The sequence below is a fragment of the Centruroides vittatus genome, unplaced genomic scaffold (genome assembly GCF_030686945.1).
Source record: "Centruroides vittatus isolate TY-2023 unplaced genomic scaffold, ASM3068694v2 contig_301, whole genome shotgun sequence".
In the NCBI taxonomy this organism is placed as follows: Eukaryota; Metazoa; Arthropoda; class Arachnida; order Scorpiones; family Buthidae; genus Centruroides; species Centruroides vittatus.
Window position 1 is genome coordinate 82,626 of NW_027121927.1, and position 13,811 is coordinate 96,436.

General features: G+C 27.6%; 1 protein-coding gene across 1 annotated transcript in view; it reads right to left on the reverse strand.

Moving 5' to 3' along the window:
- Positions 1-13,811, reverse strand: part of Drp1 (dynamin related protein 1) — a 70,287-nt gene that overhangs the window by 23,335 nt on the left and 33,141 nt on the right. The window contains exons 5-7 of the mRNA XM_067267335.1: positions 11,997-12,083; positions 7,549-7,711; positions 1,329-1,477 (exon numbers count right to left, since the gene is read on the reverse strand). Coding sequence (XP_067123436.1) covers positions 1,329-1,477; positions 7,549-7,711; positions 11,997-12,083 — 399 coding nt within the window. The remainder of the gene's footprint in view (positions 1-1,328; positions 1,478-7,548; positions 7,712-11,996; positions 12,084-13,811) is intronic.

The following is a 13,811-nucleotide window of genomic DNA, read 5'->3' on the forward strand; positions in this document are numbered from 1 at the left end:
ATACAAAGCATAAAAATATTAATAACTAAAACTAAAAATGAAATACATGTAAAAGAAAACAATGATTATAACATATGTAAACTAGAATGATATGTTATGTAAAATTAATTACAGCAATAACTTTTCAAATGTTTCAGTTTTACATTCTATTAATCTACTCCCTGGTATTCCTGACATATCTGAGGTTGCAACCTAACGACCTTGACTTGTGGACCCAAAATATCTTGTTTCTGCATAGGAAGGTTTTTGAAACTACAGTAGAGCATCGATTATCCGAATGCCGATCAACCGTGCTGAATCAAATGTTTTTGATACTAGATTAACTTCTACAGTATAATTTTTTGTTTTTATATTTTTCAATATTTATCTTGTTTGTACAAAATAAAAAAATAATTTTTAACGATACAATAGCCACGATTATTATAAAAATTTTCGTTAGGCTTAACATTGACGAAAATTCAGCACGAAGTGACACGCAACAGAGAAAAATTTCAACATGGAATATATCAATATACTATTATTGGGATATACTAATATACTATATTAATAATGTATTTTTTTCGTACATAATCAGTTATCTGAAAATTGATTTTCTGAACAACCACAGTCCCCAACTGATTCGGATAATCGATACTCTACTGTAGATGTCACTATTCGTTATAAGTTTTATATTAAAATTAACTTCTGAAATATTAATAAATGTAAACAAAAAAAAAAAAATTATATATCTATTTTGTTTGTGAAAATAAAATAATAATTTTGGACAACACAATTATTTTTTTTCAAACATGCATAATTTTCATTGGGTTTAACATTGACGAAAATTCAACATGGCATGACACGCAATGGAGAAAAATTTCAACATGGGATGGGTTAACTTTATCCTCAAAAAATATCAACATAAATTAGTATATAAAAATATTAATTTTTAAATTCAAACTTTTAATTAGTATATACAGCAATTTCCATATGAACTTAAATCACATAAAACTGCTTTTCCTGAGTTCACATTTTTATCCTAATGATTTGGATTCTTACAACCATCTTTAAGGACGTTAACAGTCATCATTAAAAAAAAAAAAAATTCATTAAAAATTACACCTCAAGAATTTTTTATTAGATACTGAGAGTTAAATATTGTTATTTTCTGACAAATATTCTTGAATGTGATTTTTTTAGTTTGTTTGTTAATGCCTCTGAAGATAAGTTTTAACAACTTGAAAACGCTAGAAGAATAAAAAATGTGAACTCTGGAAAAGCAAATTTGATTGTACTTTTAATATCTTTACATTAAATCAGTCTGAAAAACAAAAATTTACAGCAAATACCTTTTTATCATTAATGTCCTGTTGAGATCTATTTACTATTCCAATAATGCCAAGCTTAACTGGAATTACTCTTCCACATAACACATCAACAGCATCTGTCCCAGCATCCATTAAATCTAATTTTGTAATCACAGCCAATGTACGTCTTCCTATGTTGAAAATTTAAGAATTATAATTATTATAATAGTCTTTAAAAATTTGTCATAAAATGCATAATTTATTATTTAGAATTTTATCAAACTCTGTTTTCACTTTTTTCTTATCATTCACAATGGTCTCCGCTTCAAATCAATGATTTATTCACAATTATGATTACTACTACTACATCTTAGCATCTGACATATTAATTATATTGACAGATATCCTTAATTTCACGTATTCCCTTTTGACTAGATATCATTGATTATAGTTTACCAATAAATCAATGCAATGAAAACTTTTCACAAATTAGTTCAGTACACTGATGCTAGATGACAATATAAAAATTAAAACTCTAGACAACCTATACATTGAGAGAGAGAGAGAGAGAGAGAGAGAGGAAAACTGTACAATTACAATCTCCTTTCCACGTTGTAGACATGCTCTAAACCAGAAGTTGCCAAAGTGGTCGATACCTATCTGATTATTTGGGGGTTGATGAAAAAACTAAAACTAACAAATTTTGAACCGAATATTGCTAATCTTGCTAAGGATCATCAAGCTTATCCATCTTATTGTCAGTTACAAAAATTATTATTAACATATATATAATAAATGTAAAATTAAAAAATATATATTAAAATAGTAAGAGCTTTCTTTTTTGCTTGTAACAAACTTTTTGGTGGGGGTCGATGTAAAGTTTCGATAAGTTGTAAGGAGTTGACGATCTAAAAAGTTTGGCGACCTCTGGTCTAAACAGAAACTAGTCTTAAGGTCTTTTTAATCTCTTACTTTATATTTGACATTTCATTTTTACACTAATTCAAAATAAAATACCTCAACTTAACAACAGTGGTATAAAATCAAGCAAATGTCTGTAGATTTTCAAAATTAAAATGAGTATTTATCAAAGCATGATAAAACTGGGATGAAGGCTAAAAAGAAAGAAGTAACATTCAGGGTTCCTACTCAAATTTTTGTTTTGAATTTCCTGATTTTCCCTGACCAACTTTGCCCAAATTCCCTGACCCTCACATTTCTTACAGTATGGAATATCGACATAATAAAACAGCATTTTATTTACTGCGAACATTGATAATATCTATCCCTCTTTTTGCCTAGTTTTATGTTTCAAAGACTGTCACATTAAAAAAATACAGTATGCATACATCCTGTAGAAAAATGTATGATAGAATCCACAACTTCAATGTAATGAAAAAATAAGCAATTTACAAATGAAACATGAGCTTTTTATTTTATCATCATTTATCATTATTATTTGTATGTAAATCTAGTAAATACAAGATAGCATAAAATCAACAAACAGTACTCTTTGATATACAAATAATACTGTACTATGCTTAAAATGAACTCTTGACTTAGAAACACATAATTTTAAAATCTTTCAACAAAAAGAGTAATTTTTTTTAAACAGCAACATAATTTTAACAAAAAGTTAAATTTAAAAATTTTCAAATAAAGCATTTTTCCCTCAAAAAAATCGATCATGTAAAAAAAATAGTTTTCTTTTGTCAACCACATTATTTCAAAATGGCATAAAAATAGATTGTATATAAAGAGAAATAGGTGTAAGTTTTTACTATAGCTTCTCTAACAAATCCACTAAATCTAGCAAAAAATTAGCTGAATTGGCAACTCATTAAAAGAAAAAAAGTGTTTCGTTGCCGCCATTTTGATTTCGGTGAAAAGGCCAGAGTTTTAATAGTTATTTTTAATAATTTTTATTTATTATTTATTTAATTTCGCATTAAATTTTGTCTTTGCATAACATTTTCTTAAGAATGCAGACAAAATTTATCTATTTTAACCCTTAATTACAAATCTTATAATTATTGCAAATCATATCACAAACCATCTTTCTCACTTTTATAGCAAATTTTAATAAATGAACTAATGTTTTCAGCAATCTTAAATAGCCTTCCTCAGGTTTAACATAATTTCAAACGTCAATTAGAACATAAGATTTGAAACTTCGCGTTTCGCTTGCGAGATATGACGACTCTTTCTCTTTGGGAAAATAAAGGGGATAAAGTTAATTCTCCCAATGTGAGGAAAGTCCAGGGACTAATAAGTATAGTGGGAAACATGGTACAGATGGACAAAGACACCTCTTTACCATTTAACCTGTTTATTGTAAAAATATGCTTACAATATAGCTAAAGTTGTCTTCGTTTCTCGTCTTAAGTTCGTAGTGGCGGTAGTGGAATCCGGAGCAATGTTCGGTGAACGATCCGGAAAGGAAAGTTCATTTGATTTCTGTTTGATGTCTAGCACTAACGTAAATCACTCGTGTTTTTCCTGAGTTAGAAAAGTCCTCCTTTTGAAAGGCAACTGTTAATTTGTGGAAGGAAAAGGTAGCAGCAGCAGCGAAATAGTGGAGATAAAGTGGGGGGAAAAGGCAAATGACTGGAGGTGATCGGTGGCGATGGCTATGGAAGAGATGACTCTCGACAGCCTCATGTCTTTGAGACACCATTTTTTATCATCACCTTCCTGTCCCTCGATCGTTCCCTGGATTGGTTTCAGACCGTCACCCACGCTTTATGATGGGGATCTAATGGATTCTCTGATTTACTTATGTCAATCGAAGAATCAGAGTCACAGAAGTATTCATTGTCTTTTCAAACAATGGAAAATCAAACTCCAATCCAAATGATCGATCTTGACAGCTGCACTGTCTTGACTATTTCTCAAGTTTCTATAAAAATTTTTTTATTCATTCCTTTTTTTCATCTAATAATTTAATTATTTTACGTTTTTCTATTTTAGTGAGACTTGTATTCCTATGACGTCATAGTATTACGAAAATTAGGATTCTTAATGTACAGAATTTAAATAAAATAAATACACTCAAACCTGTTTTCGTGCGGTGGATAGGGACAGCATAAAAGAAAACGCATTAAAAAAAATTGCACAAAACTTCACGAGTAGCTATAAAAAATAGTTTTCGCAACACAATTAAAAAGTATTTTTTTTATGCGGTGAATAGGGATTGCATAAAAAAGTCTCACGTAGAAAATAACTCAAAACCATACCAAATAACTAGGAATTGCTTTTTTAATTCTTTGGGCCTTTTTCTGCAATCCCTAATGGGAAAAAAAATCCTCTAAGAATTTTTTTTTATATTAATTAATTATTTCCACTTAAATACGAATCTAACATTTAAAAAATTTGCAGGGAAATAATTCCCACAAAATAAACACCCTCCCAAAAAGTGGTTTTACAGAAAAACTATATAAAAAGTTAAAAGTAATCATTAAAAAAGGATTTTTTTGATAAATATAGTTGCAGGAAGTGTTTTCTTTCATTTAACAAGGCCTGAAATTTCACACCTGCAGTCTACATTTAACACAATATTTCTGATTTTTATGCTATTAAAATAGGAGGCAAAAAAAAAGTAACAGAAACAATTTTACTGAATAAGAGATAAAAAAACTTGCTGATGTCATAGAAAACATCTAATAGAGTTTTAAAAAATTTTACAGAAGTCAATTATGTTCCAATTTGATTGAAATTTTCATATACTGCACAAAAACAGGTTTGAGTGTACAGAAATAAACATCAAACAAAATTACAATTATATGTTAATAAAATATAGAAGTTCAGCTATCCTAACTACAAATCTCTTTCTTTTGCAACATAACTATAAAAATTGTTTTGGTGTTGTTTCACACAAAAGATAAATCAAATTTATTTTAATTTTTTAGTGATTTAATTAATTTTTTTTAAATTTACCAGCTTTTTAAATTTATAATTAATTATAAGCAAGTTAACATTGGTTAAACTATTGGATTACCTAGTTGATTTTCAAAACAATAACTACAGTATATCTATTACAAGTATGATGCCAAAATTTGCCAAAATCAGTGGATATTTGTTACCCAACATCATTTCTGTTAAACTAATTGTTAAACTATGAATCGGAGTTGCAGAAATTAATGGGAGAGGGGGGAAAAATACACTTGCAGTACAGTTCTTTCAAGGAAAGTCATAACAACAAATGTAAAAAACTACTAGTCGGCGTCAGCATTTTACTGTAAATGTCGGGTAACTATTTATAATTTTCTATGTTGTATAGTAATGTTTTAAACATAAAAAACAATTAAATTACAGATTTTTACTGATCTATTTAGCTATCTTGAAGTGAACAATCTAATAAATTACGATTTCAAGTTTTAAAAGCTTGTAAACTAATTTTTAGTTAGTTATTTTTTATTCTAATTAACAAATTCATCTTTTTATAATCGCTGAATTATTAAAATTAAAAATTAAACACTATTACATAATAGTAGTTTATCCTGTTATTAATCCACAACTGTAAAATTATATGGCTTCAGAATGGTGAAAAGAGCCATTTCAGATTCAAAATGGATTCTGGTCTATTTTTTTATTAAAGATTGCAGCATTACTTCTTGCCGCCTGCAGATGGCTACGCTTGGTCAGCCATTTTCAGCAAACAAAATGAACAAGACAGTTAAGAAGACAAATTCCCTGACTTTTTGACAGTTTTTGACAAATTCCCCGACTTTCCATGACTTTTTCCAAAACTAATGAAAATCCCAGACTTTCCAGGTGCATAGGAACCCCAAACACCAAAAATGTACTAAAAACAGTGCATTTCATTAAAATCACTTGAAGAGTGTTTCAAATTTGAATGAAGTTTAATAATAAAAAAGATAAAATTAATTGATAAAGAATTTTGTTGCTAAGTATGCTTTTTCTTGTGGATACAAAAATTTCAATATTTACAGTTCTGAAATCATTTCTAAATTTTTGTTGTAAGAGTAAGAAAATACCATGAAAGAAACTGATAACAGAATTAGAATCAGTTAGAATTAGAATTGATAATAGAATTAATGAAATTAATTCTATTATCAATTCTAATTATAATAGAAATCAATTCTAGAATTATAATAGAATTCTATTAATTCTATTATAATTCTATAATTCATAATAGAATTAATGAAATTAATTCTATTATGAATTAATGAAATTATCATTAATAGAATTAATTTCATTAATTCTATTATCAATTACAACACATTATATCAGTTTGCAAGCTTTCAGTACATGCAAACTACTTACATCAATGTATCCAAGTAACAAACATAATATATAAAAAGTGTACAAAACAAATTATTACATATTCATTAACTATAATGTATTGATAAATCAACACTACAGATGGTCTTAGAAAACATTACACACACAGTTTACTATGAGCCAAAATCACAGACAAAATTCATCACATCTGATCATACATTATATTGATAGATAAGCAAAATAAAATCAAATTGTGCACACATACACTGCAAAAAATCAGTAAATGATCAGAACTCACCAAAAAAATAAAGTGCCTAAAGAATGGATAAGATATTTATTGTGTTTCTTGTACAGGCATTATACCACATACATAACACACAAATCTTGAAACATTAGGTTTCACAACAGTATGTACAGTACATCTTACTATAGAAAGCAGCCATAGTAAACACATCATATAGTCAGGAAATTCCTAAATACATTCATACATGATCATCGCACAACCTCATTAAAAATTTTTCTGGAGCCATGCCTTTACCTTGGTCTGGTATAGTACTAGACTAGTAGAATAAATCCACACAGAATAAACAATAAAAATTTATATAATGCCAAATATAGTATAAGGAAGAAAATGTATTGTCTTTTGACATTAAATTTATTTACTTCATGAATTAAATACAAAGTACTGTACTTTAAACATTTCTAAATGAAATGCCAAAAGTATGTCTTTTGTATATTCAATTGAGGATGATATTTTGAAATGTTGAAAGTACTTGTATTTAATTCATCAACAAAAGACAGTACAGTTTCTTCCTTATGGAATAAATAATAATATTGATAGTAATAAATGTTTATAATCTCTATCACAATGTTTACAAATTGTAAATAAATTGTATTAATTCTTACTAACTGAAAATCTAATAAAATTTTACTATAATCACATTTCACTCAATTCAATTAGAGTATATTTACTAAATTATACATTATAAAAAAAATTATCAAAAAAATGATGCTATACCATCTGGATCAACTTCACGTGCTAATTTTAGAGCTTCAGAAGTTGCAAAATCAGTATTAGCAGCAGTAACAGCAAGAATAATAGAGTTTGGATTACTAATATACTTTAAAATTAGTGATCTTATTTGTACTTCAATATCTTCAGGTTGATCTCCTACTGGAACCTATAAAAAATTAATATATATATATTATACATAGTGTACTGTACATTATAAAGAAAGACTTCAAACACATTTTTATCATAACACACAAATTTGAAATTTTTTTGTATATCCTAGTATTTGATGTGGTGAGGGGACAGCATTTTTATACAACAGGAAAGTAGCAATTTTTTAAAATTGAAAATCTTTAAAAAGAGTAGAAAAGTTTCAAGATATTAAGTAAATTCAAAAAACATTCCTTTGGAATGCATAACAATGTTATATACCAATTCATAGGAAACAAGTCTATTCTTGTTACACTCAGGCAAGAATGTAATTGGGAGCTCTTTGATTTTTTACATTTATAGATTTTCTTTATGACTATCTTTCTGAGACAGGGATTGTGTTTTATAATCCAGATAAACCAGAAATCTGGATTAACAGGATCCAGATAAATGGGGTTCCACTATATTAGCACTACATTAGTTTTCAAATGAGAATGCTGGTAATCTTTATATGATCACACACATTATACTTCATCCTTAGCTTAAAAAGAGTGATTTTCCATAATCAAAAAAGGACTCATTGAGTACTATTTAAAAAGTGCCTGTCTTTCAGATTGGGTTGTTTTTTTTTTTTGCTGATTTGGTTCTATGTTGGGCACTGAGTTAGCAGTCGACTTTATGCAACACAGTTCTACACTCAGGGTTCCTACTCAAATTTTTGTTTTAATTTTCATAATTTTTCCAGACCTCTCCTGACCAACTTTGTACAAATTCCCTGACCCTCATATCCTTACAGTATGAAACATTGACAAAATAAAACAGTATTTGACTTCCTATGCACATATGTTTTGCTTCTCTAATGTTTTAATTAGTTATTTTTTTATAATTGCCAAATTATTAAAATTAAAAATGAAATGTATTATTAAAATCCTGTTATTAATTCACAACCAAAAATCTATATGGCATTGAAAAAAAGAAAACAATTATTTTTATTATTCATTAAATTTTATGTAATTCATGTATAAATGTATATATTTATTAAATTTCTCTCTTAATAAATTTCCTGAACTTTATAAAATATTAATAAACTGGAAAAAATATAAGCAATTGTTTTGTTATGCAATCAAAATTATTAAAATAAAAAATGATAAATAATACCATTTAAATTAATTATCATTTTGTATACTTTGTAAATTTTTGTGTAAACTTTGAGAAATTTTGGGTCCTGAAAATATTCTACACCCCTTTTCATATGTTGTATTGCACCACATCACTTCTTGCTGCCTTGCTGCTTGCAGACATATTGACAGCAAAAAATCAATAAGACAGCCAAGGATGAAAATTTCCTGACAATTTAACAAATTCCTTGACATTCCATGACTTTTCTGAACACCAATGAAAATTCCTGACTTTCCAGGTGCATAGGAATCCTGTACACTACAAGCTGTCCTGTCCATTATTTGGTTTCTTGGTAAAATGGAGAGTTGAGCTCTGAGGCTTTTATTCTTAAGTTTTTAAATTAATTAACTGAAAAACACACACAAATACTTTTACTTGCTACTTCCAGCACTGATGTTTAATAGATAAATAGAAGAAAACAAATGTTTTTGGTCACTTTAGTGACTCTCCTTTAAAGAGTGTAAAAAAGTTGTTGCAACAACTTTTTTTACACTCTTTAAATGAACTTGTACATTCAATAAAAAAATTTTTAACAAACTTTTCACAAAACTTTGAATAAACCTAAACATTAGACTTATGAAGCATTCTACACGTCAATGATAAAAATTAAATTTTAATTTATTTAATAAAACATTTCAAAAAATTTTAAAAATAAAAAAATGTAAAATGAAAAAAGTAAAATAAAAATATTTCAAAATGAAAGATTACAATATATTTTTTAAAAGATAAACATAAAATTAAATCCAATGCAAGCAATGTTTGCCATGCATGTGGAAACTTTAATGTGTCTTTCTTATTAATACAACCCCCCCTTTTGCACCTGTTTATAAATTTCAAGGGTCTCAGCAGTTCTGAATTATTATAATATATATCAATGAAGTCATTAACTTTTCATATGTGGCAAATCCATGAACAGAAAATATTTATTCTTTTTAGTTTTAATTATATTTAAAATTGATTTCTGTGATCATGATAATTCAAAAACAGTGATTATTCCAGAATATTACTCTCTTTAATATTAGAGTTGAAAATTTATACTAATTGTCATACATTAAAACCTGGTTAACTTGAATTGGTCAGGAAAAAAAATTTGGACTTTAAATTAAAAAGTTTTGAATTATGAAGGTTCAACTAAAAATCAAGATTTTATGCATCAGTTTACTGGTGATCTATAATAAACTAGTCATATGATATTTCCAGGATCCTATTACATAGAATTGTTGCATCAATGTAAATCTCTCAGCATTGTCCAGAAACTAAAACATGCTCAACCAAATGGTTAAATAAACTACCAAGAAATACTTTTCCGAAAGATTGATCTGTTCATTCCTGTGTGTTTAGTAAGGACTTTTTTAATTGTGATATTTCACACTTAAAATCAATCTATTTTTTATATTTTTTTAATCACCAAAAAAATCTGTCTATGACTCTTATATTTTTAAAATTTTGCTGCAAAGGATAAAATTTTTTATATAGAATCAGACTGTAATTGTTATTTTTGAATTAATTTATCAAAACTATTTATTTATTACATTGGCTAGTCAGAGAAATCCACCCGCAATCAAATAAATAAAAATATTCAAAAAAAGAAGACAAGTTTGAATAGCAGTTACAGTATCTAGGTCAAAAACATTGTCTGGAAGCTACCATCTTGCCTGTTGTCACATGATACAATGCTTATTTTCAGTTTTATGTGGTTCCTGTGCTTTAAAGAAAGTTTCTGATTAGTTATAAGATAAATGAACATTACTTATTTTATTTAACAGAAAATTAAAATTCAAAACAATTTATGAAAATACTGTATCTAAACTCCATTCAAGTTAACGGGTTTGATTTAACATGTAATCCCTTGTGAAAAATGATCAGAGAAAGAAAATGACTGAGTAAACATGACGTCTAGTTATCCTGTTCAAGTTCACCAGTTTCCACTGGTTGTAAATTAATTTTATTGGAGACATGAAGTGACTGCCTTCAGACAGACATCATTGTTTATTCCAAAATTATCAGCATCATATCAGAAACTACAATTAGCTTTTATTTTGATATTTTGCCTTATTTTTAATTATGCAAAATACTTGTGGATTGGTGAAAATACATACTTTATTATGTTTACTTTATTGTAATCTGATATAATAAAGCAATAAAATAAACATATCAAATTTCACTTTGCTATAAATTTTCTCTGGTTTCATGGATTTGACATTAGGTTTGTTGTAATTCAAAAACAAAATGTCTTTCAAGGTCAGAATAGGAAAACCTTATTACTTTAAAGGGAGATCAGCAGTAGAGCTAGCAATGAACTCCACTCAATTGTAAACAAACAGTTATATTTTATTATGCTGTAAACAAAAGCTCCCACTTCACTTGAAAATTAATCAAATGACAATGTTATTGTTTTGTTTTATTCCAAAGAATTTTTTTTTTACATGTAACAACCAGTTTTGCCAGAACTGATTACTTTTATTTTCATTTTTTTAATGCAGTCATGAAATTATCAAAAAATTGATTATGTTAATTCAATAATTAAAGTAGCTAGAAATATTACAAAAAGCATCAAAATTTTGTGCTGATTGTTTAAGTGGAAGTGGATCATCGAAAATTTGTCAATCATGATATCAATTGCATAAACCACTTAACTTAAATGCATTTATATGTTAAAATTCTCGTCATGATGTCTTGATAAAAATCTAAAAAATTTTTATTCATTTGTAACTTAACAGTTTGCATTATCAAAATTAACTTTTTAATTTTTCTCTCACTGCATGATGTATAATACAGTGAGCATCAACATGATGCTCACTATGTCAAATTGTTGCACACAACACAGCATCTATTTAAAATACATTGAAACTCTTAATTGTTGTGCAGTGAAGAAATAGCAGAGAATTAAGGAATGACATTTTTGTAAGAATATATTTATATTAAATTTCTATTGTATTTCATCATGCTCAATCAAAGCAACAGTCACAAGCATGAATGCCCATGTATGATTTCCTTGAAAAGTAAAAATGGAAATTTTTTACATATTTACAAAATTTTAGATATTGAAAAATACTTGTTAGGATGCCTCACAGATATTACAAAATTCCAAGGATTAAAATATCAAAATGTAAAAATACACATACCTTTGTTATTCCTGGCAAATCCACTAAAGTCAAATTTACAACACGTGAAGAAAATATCTTTAAATTAATAGTTTCTGGACAAATTCCCTGTAAATATATAAGTTATGACATTACTATTTGTAATCTGTTTATTAAACTGATGATAATTTTAATAAATGCAATTTTCTTAGAAACATAGATAAGGGATATACTGTATGCACAAAATCTCCCATTTTTTCTATGCACTATAGTGAACTACAGTAAAATTGCAGATTCACTACACAAGTAATCTTGTGTAGTTTTCATAAAAATTATTGTACTCTGATTGCAGAGTAATCTCTGCAATCAGAGTACAGTAAATTTTATGAAAATTCATTCCATTCTTAAAAATAATTGTTTTAGCTTCAACTGTAATATATGATTTTACTTCATGTTCATAACAGGACATGCTCTAGTTGACAGTCCATATAATTACATTTTTCCATTGAAAAGTAATTTAAAGAAAAGAATCAATAATATTAGAAACTGTCAAACTTTCTCGGAGTGCATGGGTGTAATATTTGACAATTTTCTTTTAAAATTTAAACACAAAAAAAATTTATAAATAAATTATCTTGTAATAATAAATTGCTTTCTGTAAAAACTACATAAAAATTTTTAGTGTAATTGTCCAAATGAGCATGTGGGTATTGGAATGATGTGTTTATTGATTTTAATGTATGTTTTGTATTGAGCAAAGTTATTAGTATTGACTTTAATCTCTTGTTATATTCCTTTGTTAGTCTCCATTCTATTTGTGCATGTTTTGTAAACTTAGCTTGTTGAAATTTTAAATGTCTATACACCTTACTCTCATCCATGGACTAACATCCACAGATGAGAGTGAAATATAAAAACAGTCTTCCTTCTTCAGAATTATTTTTCTATGAGAAATGTTCTGCATTTGTCTTGGACAAATACCATTTGTATGTCAGTGAAATAGGTGTAATTTCTAATAGGTATTCATGGATAGAAGTAGTTATGTTGTCCATGTACTGTACATGAAGTGGGATAATATGTATAGAGTTGTTTTGTTATGTTTGATGACACATTCATATACACAATACTCATAACATGCGTAATAACCACAAATGTGGTGATACTGGCAAATGCTTTCATTTAATCTATGCTATGTTTTGGTTTGTTTTGTTTTTTGCACGTCACATAACAATTTACAAACAGCTGGTCTTTGCATTCCATGCGGTTTCTACACAAAGCCTTTTTGTTACTCTATGACAAGTCACCAAACCTTTTTAACAGCTGGCCAGATAACTAAGAGAATGATGAGTGTAAGCTCCATTTTGTTCATTACAGTCCACTGAATACACAAAAAATAAAAGACAATCAATATATTTATTTATGAATACACAAACATGAATGCTGCAGCATGCAAACATGAATTGCTTTTCTTAGAAACGTCATTGCAGGTACTTAAACAAACAGCACTCCGATATCCAAATTCTTAAAAAAAAATATCGTCAAATTTTTTATTTCACTGGTTTTCCTAAAAATTATATTGTCAGATGCAAAAATCAGATTGCACCAATTTTGGCATTTTTACTTATTTTAATTTTTTTTACATAGTAAGTGTAAGTTTATCTATTTATATGGAAATATAATAGATTATAATTATATTTTAGCTCATTTGTGGCACAATGCAGCAGCGAACTAGATCTGGATCACAGGCTGTAGTTTGGTGACCCCTGTTCCGAGATAGTTGTTTTAGTTTAATGTGTAGTATATTTTATTTGTAGTACAAGATGTAAGTATTTTGTAAAATGTTTTAAAGGATATTAT